At 41.6% G+C, this 10,095-nt stretch overlaps 1 protein-coding gene across 2 annotated transcripts; it reads right to left on the bottom strand.

The window, feature by feature from the left end:
- Nucleotides 1–2,254: 2,254 nt before the first annotated feature.
- C3AR1 (complement C3a receptor 1) lies at nt 2,255–9,746 on the bottom strand. Of its 2 annotated transcripts, none has more exons than XM_045466630.1 (2): nt 9,445–9,746; nt 2,255–4,133 (listed from the first exon to the last, which is right to left on the bottom strand). In XM_045466630.1, the coding sequence occupies exon 2, from the start codon at nt 4,124–4,126 to the stop codon at nt 2,699–2,701; it is 1,428 nt and encodes a 475-aa protein (XP_045322586.1). In that variant the 5' UTR covers nt 4,127–4,133; nt 9,445–9,746; the 3' UTR covers nt 2,255–2,698. The 2 variants fall into 2 exon arrangements, with proteins under 2 accessions (XP_045322586.1, XP_045322585.1); XM_045466629.1 differs by having other exon boundaries at nt 2,255–4,136; nt 9,445–9,745.
- Nucleotides 9,747–10,095: the final 349 nt, after the last annotated feature.

The raw sequence follows: 10,095 nt of genomic DNA, 5'->3' as shown, positions 1-10,095 counted from the left end.
ATTAGAGCAAGCCTATAGCAACCCACTATGAGATTTATTTGTTGTTTATTTAGAGATTATATATTTATGTATATATCATATATAAAATATAAAAAATATATATTTAAATTTTAATATATTTATAATTATTTTATCAAATATATTTATTTAATATATTATATATTTTTAAAATTTATAAATATATATTTAAATATATATTAATACATTTATATATATTTTAGAGAGAAAGCATGCATGTGTGCACAGGAGGGGAGGGGCAGAGGGAGAGAGAGAAAGAATCTTCTTTTTCTTTTTTACTTTTTTTATGTCTATTTTTGAAAGAGAGGGAGAGACACAGTGCAAGCAGGCGAGGGGCAGAGAAAGACAGCGAGACACAGAATCCGGAGCAGGCTCCAGGCTCTGAGCTGTCAACACCGAGCCCGACATGGGATTTGAACTCACAAAACGGTGAGATCATGCCCGAAGCCGAAGTCAGAACTTTAACCGACTGAGCCACCCAGGTGCCTCGAGATTATGATATATTCTGAGTGTCAGACCATTAAGAGGATCCACAAATCACAGCCTTGCAAGGAACCACAAGAAAGAAAGCATTTATTCATATCAATTAGGTCAGCAGATTACATTGGAAGGTGCCATTGCAAATCTCACATCATGTTAGACATTGTTACCTCACAATTGGAAGAATTCCCAGTGATTTGCAATTTTTCTGCATAGTATTTTATAACTTATTTGTAGTCTCAATCCTTACCTCAACCATTGAACAAATAACAATATCTTGCAAGTCTAAAACATCTCATTTTCCCTTTTTCTTAGATTAAATAATTATATGCCACTTAGATGAGGCTATATTGTAGTACAAAGAAACCTGGAATTTTAGAGGTTGAACACATACGAGTTTATATACCCAGAAAAATTAGAAGGTGATAGAGGTAAATAATTTTTTTTTTTTTTAAAGAATGACACAAGAATGGAAGGAAAGCCATATATATGGTTGGAATGGATCCACAGAGGAGAAGAAAATGTGTGGTCATGAGCAAATTAACGTATGATGGTTAATGAATGTTAGGATGATGGATACACAAAAATTAGGAATGTGGTTACAATTCTTCATCTTCCAAAACAAGAAGTCACTTTATGATGTATAAAAAACTAGCTGCATAAGCACATGACTTAACATGGTAAACATCAGAAGAAACATCTAAAATTGCTACAAGTGTTATTTCTGGGAGATGGGTGTAGGAGGAGGGATTGGTTCCGCAGAGTGGGGCAGGAAACTTCTTACATTTCAGTATAGGCTGGGAATGCTGTTTAAACTATGTGCATGTTTTACTTTGGAAAAGATAAAGAATAATTTTAAAAAGCCCCAAGAGACACATCCGGTGAATGATCCACACCCGTAGCCATGCTTTCCAAAGTGTGATGGTCTTCCCCGGGGGGTACTCAGTCATCAGGCAATGAATTCAAGGATTGCTGCTCTGTCCTCTACCCTCTTTCCCTTTTCACTTGAAATGAGTTTGGGCGGGGCGGGGGGGGGGGGTTTGAGGGTATTAGTTTCAAGCATTAGTTTCAAGCAAGTTTCAAGTTTGACTCTTATGAAATTAGAGGTTATTAGATGCACAAAGTCTAATATGGAAGAAGATTTAGAGGCCAGGGTAGGGTGGGATTAAGGGAATAGAGTTTAAGAAAATGAATGGAAGAGAGATGGTTCTCTCAATAGGCAGACTGAGTAAACAAATAGAAAACTCCACAAACCACAGCTCACGTGCTATTTCATGAGGAAGTCTTCAGATGCCTTAGCAGCCTGTCCTTACACAGTAGATGCCTATTTAATTGGAATAATGGAAATTTGGAATTCCCATTGGAATTCCCATGTCCTATATCCAGAAGTATTGCACATAGCAAGCATCTGACATTGTACTCTGCTTCCAGACTCAGTCTCATAACTGCTTGTTTTCATAGACTTTTTCTTTTTGTACCTTCTTTTCATTTAAAAATATCACCACCACCACAACAGAGCCATAAATAAATGATCATCTTTCACTCAGGTAAGACGAGATGGAATGGTTTTAAATTGAATCTGGTGGGGAGGGATTCAGACAATACTAAAAAAAATTTGGGGCGCCTGGGTGGCTCAGTCAATTGAGTATGCCACTTCGGCTCAGGTCATGATCTCATGGTTCATGAGTTAGAGCCCCACATCAGGCTCTGTGCTGACAGCTCAGAACCTGGAGCCTGCTTCAGATACTGTGTTTCCCTCTCTCTCTGCTTCTCCCCTGCTCATGCTCTCTCTCTCTCCCTCTCTCTCAAAAATAAATAACGATAAAAAAAAATTTCATGATGGAAAAATCATTTTGAAACAGACTAGGTTCTCGTTGGTTTCATTTAGCTTAGGTTGGGATAGAAATAGACTAATTTTTACAATTCTCAAATTTAGCATTCATTAGAAACAAGAGAGCTTGTTAAAACACTGTCTGGAGCCCCACCCCCAGACATTGTGGTTCAGCAAGTTTCTTGGAGATTCTAGCAAGTTTCCAGGTGATGCGGATGCCCCTAGCCTGGGCTCATACTTTGAGAACCTCTGGATTGATTCTTTGATGGTTTCTGAAATCCCCTGCTCACAATATCCCTTATTGTTTTAGAAAATGGCACACCGGGTGAATACCTAAGAACCTCTGCTGGGGTCAACCGTTCCGTATTTTCACACAGAGGTACTGATACTATTTCTTTCCGTAAAGACTTTGCTTTGGGGACAGCTGGTAGAGTGTGTGAGGTCTTCACTGAAAGCTGCCTCCAGAATGCCCTTCATCGACTGCCTTGCTTTCTTCCTAAAATCTTTTCCTAGGAGGGCATAGAGGAAGGGATTAAAGCAACTATTGGCCGACGCGAGTGCGATGCACACGTGGTCCCAAGACAGCAGAGCTTCTCCAAGGGGAGTTTCTGAGTCAAAAAACAATGATAGGACCCCAACAATGTGGTATGGAGCCCAGCAGACGCAGAAGACAATCACCACAGCCATGGCCACTTTCAAGGTTTTGATCCGAGTCTTGGTGAGGCGGCCCCGTCGCATGCGGAAGATAATGAGGCTGTAACAGGCCACCATGACAAAAGAGGGCAGAAGGAAACCTACCACTAGTCTGGTGATGGTTACTGCCCCCCGGGGGGTTAGTACTTGATTGTTATATGAAAACTGGCCTAAATAATCACCCTGGAAATCTTGGAATAGCTCATACAAGTATGAGGAATTGTTGGAAGAGTCAGAGTAAAGCTCTAAATCGAGTGGGTTAGCTCTGTGATCTTCAATGGGAAACCCACTGGGGACTATAGGTGAGACCTCATTCGCAGGCTTAAATAAGTTATCATATGGAGGTTGACTAGATAATTTAGCTGGATCTATAGGGAGTGACTGTCCAGAAGGTCTTTGAAATGTTTGAGAATGGAAGATAGTGGTGGCTGTCCAAGGCAGATCATTGGTTCGTTCAGAGAAAGACTGCAGCCTTGCATCCATTTCTCCAGGCAGCTGAACAATGGAGTTGTCAAGAGATCCATTTTCCAGTAGATCAATGGTGAAGTCTGAATAATCTAATGCGCCGTAGAAGCCAAGATCGTAGCCACACATATCACGGTTGCCTACAGTGAATGTTTCCCGGTACATGAACACAGGTATGCACATTATAAAAGCCACCGCCCATATACAGCCACAGATAGTGAAGGCTGTCCCCACATTGCGGTGATTCTGGCACCAGATTGGCTTGAGTACCAAAAGGCAACGATCCAGGCTAATGACAGTCAGCAGGAAGACACTGGCAAACATGTTGAGGATAATGATGGAGGGGATAAGCTTACAGAGGAGCCAGCCATAGGGCCAGTGTCCTTGGAGAGCCAAGTGAGCCAGGGAGAAGGGCAAGGAGAGGCAACAGAGGAAGTCCGCCAGCGTGAGATGGAGAAACCAAACTGTGTTCACCGTCCGCTGCATCTTTAGGCCGGCCACCCACAGCACCAGCCCGTTGCCTGGCAATCCCAGTAAGAAGGTGAGGCTGAGAATGACCATGGAGAGAATTATTTGGGGTTCATACCAGGGCTGTGAGGGTAGGTCAGTTGAATTGGTCTCAGCAGAGAAAGACTCCATTGCTGAACTTCTAGAAAAATATAAACAAAAATATTAAAACTACTGTTTTAAAAAAGCATATGCTTGGGATTATAACATTCCCCCATTATGATATAGAAGTACAAAAGTCCTCACACTGTTTTAGTTTGTGTTCTTTCTTAAAATTTGTTTTTTTTTTTTGAAAGAGAGAGAGAGAGAGAGAGAGCATGCGTACGAGGGTGAGAGGGGCAGGGGAGAGCGAGAGAATCTTAAGTGGGCTTCATGCTCTGAGTGGAGCCCAACATGGGGCTTGATCCCATGACCCTGGGATCATGACCTGAGCCGAAATCAAGAATTGGTTGCTCAGCCTACCGAGCCACCCAGACCCCCCTAGTCTGTATTCCTTGACTTCACACTGGACCACACAAAAACGTTCTGTGACAATTAGAATCTACTGTATCAATTTAAATGTGTATCAAAATCATAGTTTCATTTGGAAGTCCCTATCTATGTACATTTCTCCTCTTTCTTGCACTTCCACTTTCTCATTCTGCACTGGTTCCTTTCCTCACCTGGTGTCTCCTCTTAAAAACAAATACTAAATGACAAACAATAACTTCTATTGTTTTTGAGAGTTAACGATCATGTTAGGAACTGAACTTCTAATTTTTTTTTAACATTTATTTATTTTTGAGAGAGAGAGAGAGAAAGTGAGCAGGGGAGGGGCAGAGAGAGAGAGGGAGACACAGAATCCGAAGCAGGCTCCAAGCTGTCAGCACAGAGCCCGACGCAGAACTTGAACCTACAAACCATGAGATCGTGACCTGAGCCAAAGTCAGACAGACGCTCTACTGACTGAGCCACCAGGCGTCCCAACAAACAATAACTTCTAGACCAGAGGTTCCCAGCTTTATATCCATGAAAGGGCTTTGTGAAGCTCCATCACCACGTTAAGATTTTAACTTACTATATTCTCATTTCTTTGAGGGTTGAAGTTCCATCCATTCCCTCTACCAGATCTTTGAGGGACTCACCGCCACAAAAAAGGTGCAGTGGATTCAGTTACGTCTTTAGATACCTCATCTCTCCCTTTTTGCTTTCAAATTTCTCAAGAGTTGTTTACCCTCTCTGCATTGATTTCCTCCTCACCCATCATTTCTGTCTTGTTTGTTAGTGTTTTTAATGTATAATCATAAATATGCATACATATACACACATATGTATTTTTGAGAAAAAAATTTTTAATATGCATGGAATGATCTAGTTTTGTCAAATTTTGATTAACAAAAAATATGCATACATATATACACATATGTATATGTGTATATATGTATGCATTTTTTTCTCAAAAATTTTTTTTAATGTTTATTTTTGAGAGAGAGAGAGAGAGAGAGGCAGAGTGTGAGTGGGGGGGTGGGGAGCGGAGAGAGAGGGAGACACAGAATCAGAAGCAGGCTCCAGGCTCTGAGCTGTCAGCACAGAGCCGGACGTGGGTCTCAAACCCAAGAACTGTGAAATCGTGACCTGAGCTGAAGTCGGAAGCTTGACCGACTGAGCCACCCAAGGCGCGCCCCCCCCCCCCCCCAGTTTTTAAAATTGTGTTAAAATACTCATAATGCAAAATCTACCATTGTAACCATTTTTTTAAAGATTAACATTTTTTTTAAGTTTATTTATTTGCAGAGAGAGAGAGAGAGTGGGGGAGGGGGAGAGAGAGAGGAAGAGAGAAAATCCGAAGCAGGCTCCATGCTGTCAGTGCCGAGCCCGATTTAGGCTCATCCCTATGAACGTGAGATCATGGCCCAAGCTGAAATCGAGAGTTAGACACGCAATCAACTGAGCCATCTAGGTGCCCCTGTTTAACCTTTTTATGTATAAAGTTCAGCAGTGTGGAGTATATTCACATTATTGTGCAATCACTCTTTAGAACTTTTTCATCTAGGGGCGCCTGGGTGGCGCAGTCGGTTAAGCGTCCGACTTCAGCCAGGTCACGATCTCGCGGTCCGTGAGTTCGAGCCCCGCGTCGGGCTCTGGGCTGATGGCTTAGAGCCTGGAGCCTGCTTCCGATTCTGTGTCTCCCTCTCTCTCTGACCCTCCCCCGTTCATGCTCTGTCTCTCTCTGTCTCAAAAATAAATAAAAACATTAAAAAAAAAATTAAAAAAAAAAAAAAGAACTTTTTCATCTAGTGAAACTGAAACTCTATACCCATTAGACAACAATTCCCCACTTCCCTCTTCCCCCAGCCCCTGGCAAAACACCATTCTACTTTCTGTTACTATGTATTTGACTACTGCCCATTTGTCTTTTGGTGTCTGGTTTATTTCACTCAGCATGATGTTCTCAAGGCTGATCCATGTTGTAGCATGTGTCAGAATTTCTTTCCTTTTCAAGGCTAAATAATATTCCATTTTATGTAAATGCCACATTTTATTTATCCATTCATCTCTTGATGTGAAGTGCTCTCACCTTTTCGCTGTTGTGAATAACGTTGCTATCAACTGGCATGCATGTTGTTTTATAAACTGCTTTCTTTTTTTTCAGCTAGTCTCCATATCATACAGTAAGACTGTACCTTAAGGAATGTCCAGTCTTTAGCCAGTGTTTTTCCAATCATTCCCAAAATATCTTCGATAGCTGATTTGTCCACAGTTATAGCCAATCTAGGATCACACTTTGCATTAGGACGAGAGGCTTGAATTGAGAGAGAGAGAGAGAGAGAGAGTACATGTGTGTGCACGCGAGCAGGGGAGGGGCAGAGAGAGTGGGAGAAGGTGAGAGAGGACTGTCAGCACAGAACTCGATGTGGGGCTCGAACTCACGAACCGTGAGATCATGACCTGAGCCAAAAACAAGAGCTGGTTAACTGACTGAGCCACCCCGGTGTCCCAGGATGTTATGTTTCACAAGTCTCTTTTTTTTAGCAGTTTCTCTTTTTCAAGGAGACTAGCTTGTTTCAGGGTCTGTTGTTCTCACCGTTCATTTTTTACCTTTTCTAATTTGTCTTCTGCCCCATCACTATGCTAAAATTACATATAAATAACAAATCCAGGGGGGCCTGGGTGGCTCAGTCGGTTGAGCATCCAATTCTTGATTTCGACTCAGATCATGATCCCAGGGTTGTGGGATTGAGCTCTGCGTGGGGCTCCGAGCTGAGTGTGGAACCTGCTTAAAGTTCCCTCTTTCTCTCCCACTCTGCCCCTCCCTCCACATAAAGAAAGAAAGAAAGAAAGAAAGAAAGAAAGAAAGAACAAATCGCAACATCTTACTCTGTCTTCATCCACCAGTCCATTCTCTTGACCTCTGTGACATTACTCTCCCTTAATTCTGAAGACTCATAAATGTACCCTATCTTACAGCTTCCCTGAACAACTCACTATGCTGGCTCGTGTTGTTTACTTCTGTCTGGAATTACACCCTTAACCTTAACCTCCTCCGTCTTGCATCCTTAATCTCTATCTGTTGAAATCCTAGCCATTCTTCAAAAACAAGCTCAAATATTATTCTTCCTTGAAACCTTCTCTTACAGTCTCACACAGAAATTAGTCCTTCAGCCTCTTAAATTTGTGTGTGTATGCGTGTATGTTGAATCTCCTTTCATATTATCTGTGCAATGATACATTTTGTCTTGTATTATAATTATTATCGCGGCTGTCTTATCTATTAGGCTGGCCTTAAATCTCATGATGGTAAAGATGAACCCTCTTCCTAAGTACTTGTACAGAATTTAGCACAATGCCTTATATGATGACCTAAAGATCAAAAATTACTTCAGTGGATGGATGTTCATTTGGGGGTTTACTTTTTTTTTTTTCAACTAAATTTAAAGTTTTTATTCCTATCCATGAACCCATTAAAGGCGCGGTCTCTTCTAACTTCCCTTTGGTTTTCCAGTTCCTGGTTCTTACTGGCTGCAATAGCATTTTATGTTTCCTTTCATGGAGTCCCAAAATATTTTTGTGGCTTCGAAGTCATTCTGCTGACTTAACCAGATGTTTTCATAGGGCCTTACATGATTAGCAGAAGTTAAAATAACTGAGTCAACAAAATAATAAAAAAGAAGAAGTGATTCTCATTCCCCTCTCTGTAGCCTTACCCACACAATATTCAAGTCCTGTCAGGAGCCCTTCCTTCCCTGCTGTGCATGGCAGGTACCTTGGTCCACGGTCCTACTCCAACACACATATTAATGCGGAGATCCATAAAATATTGAGAGAAGGGTGGAATCAGAGAAAGCTAGGGCTCAAGGGAAACTTAGTAATCATCTTTCCTTGTCTCTAGTTTTATTTTGCAGTTTTTGACGCTGACACTCAGCAAATTAGCTGACTTTCACACATTCACAACTAGGAGGGTTCTGAGATTTTAGGACCAATGTCTTTCACACCAATACTCCTTTTACTGGAGAGAATCACAGAACTAAAAAGTCTTTGGTATTGCTAATAAAGGGAAAGGTATGGAGAACTGCACCAACTGAAATAATAAAGACTGAAAAGAGGGGCGGCTGGGTGGCTCAGCCGGTTAAATGTCCGACTTTGGCTCGGGTCATGATCGCATGGTTCGTGGATTCCAGTCCCGCATCGCGCTCTGTGCTGACAGCTCGGAGCCTGGAGCCTGCTTCGGATTCTGTGACTCCCTCTCTCTCTCTGCCCCTCCCCTGCTCTTTTTCTCTCTCTGTCTCTCAGAAATGAATAAACATTAAAAAAAAAAAGTATTTCAGAACAAGGTAACTTTTTACATTTCTCCAAGTGCTTTGACTGAAAAATACCTCTACATTTAAGATTGGTAGAGCTCCTTTCTTTCTTTCTTTCTTTCCTTTCGTCTTTTCAATTTTCAACACTGAATTGGCTGAAAGTATTGAAAAAGATAAAGGAAATCCTGAAACTAAAAGTCAATTATGATAGGGAGAGAAAGCAGATTCCAGAATCAAATACTAGTGATAGGATGACAGAGTCGGTAACAATAAGGAATAAGCAAAAGAATGAAAGAAAAAAAAGAGAAAGTGGAATGAAAAAAAAAATATATATATATACATAAAAAAAAGTAGGTCACCGATTTGAGAAACAAAACTATTGATTTGGAAAGCCGGAATCATAGTTCAAAAAGAGAAAGGTAGCCAATTTAAGAGAGAAAAAAAATGGTATGAAAATTCACTATGAGTTCTAGAATGAAACTATTAAGAAGAAAAATAAATAGGATGTGGGATATTTAGAGAAAGAGAGGTGGATGTGGGGATACAACAAAAGCAACACAAGCTGGGGAAGGAATGGGGGGGGGGCGGAGGGAGAGGATAACGATCCTCAAACCATTATCCGTAACAAGGAAAACAAGCACCAGGGACCAGGTGGATGTAAGCTTTTCTTACCAAAAACCTGAGATGGTAGCTGAAGGTTTCAGCACCAGCCTGGAGGTCCCCACACGTCCAGTCTGGTCTTCACTCTTACCCACAATCAAGTTATGAAGTATATTTAGGAAACTTGCTGAACCATTCCTCGTTCCCCTCTCTCTTCGTTTTTGATGACGCTAGACGGAATTCCTCACTTTTGACTCCTATTTGACTTTGGAGGATGAGTTTCAAAGTGAGTCATGTATGAATGTCTCAGATAAGGAGAGTAAAAGAACGGAAGTGGGAGGGCGTGCTTCTCAGATGATTTCTGTGGGACAGAATACGGCTAAAGAGGGAAGTACTTCTGTAATCAGCTCCTTGCTTTGTAGGTCTGGGCTTGTGCTTTAGAAACGCACTAAAGTGGCCCTGCCATCTGTGAAGGTGGAGGTGAGGAGTAGTTGGGACGAACGCCCCGCACAGCATCCCTGAACGCTCTCAAACAGCATCCCTTAAACGCTTAACATGTGGGAAGAAGCAAGCCATACCGAAGTCAGATTGAGCTATGCCCTAATCTTGAGAGATTCACAATCTGGTAGGAATACGCACCCATACACTACAAAACTGTAATACAACCCAGACTATAAGGGCAGAGGTACCAGTAGAAGTAGAATAGTAGAAAATAACAGGGAA

The sequence above is a fragment of the Leopardus geoffroyi genome, chromosome B4, assembly GCF_018350155.1.
Source record: "Leopardus geoffroyi isolate Oge1 chromosome B4, O.geoffroyi_Oge1_pat1.0, whole genome shotgun sequence".
Classification (NCBI taxonomy): domain Eukaryota; kingdom Metazoa; phylum Chordata; class Mammalia; order Carnivora; family Felidae; genus Leopardus; species Leopardus geoffroyi.
The sequence above is the reverse complement of the archived record's forward strand: the minus strand, read 5'-3'. Positions and strand labels throughout refer to the sequence as shown.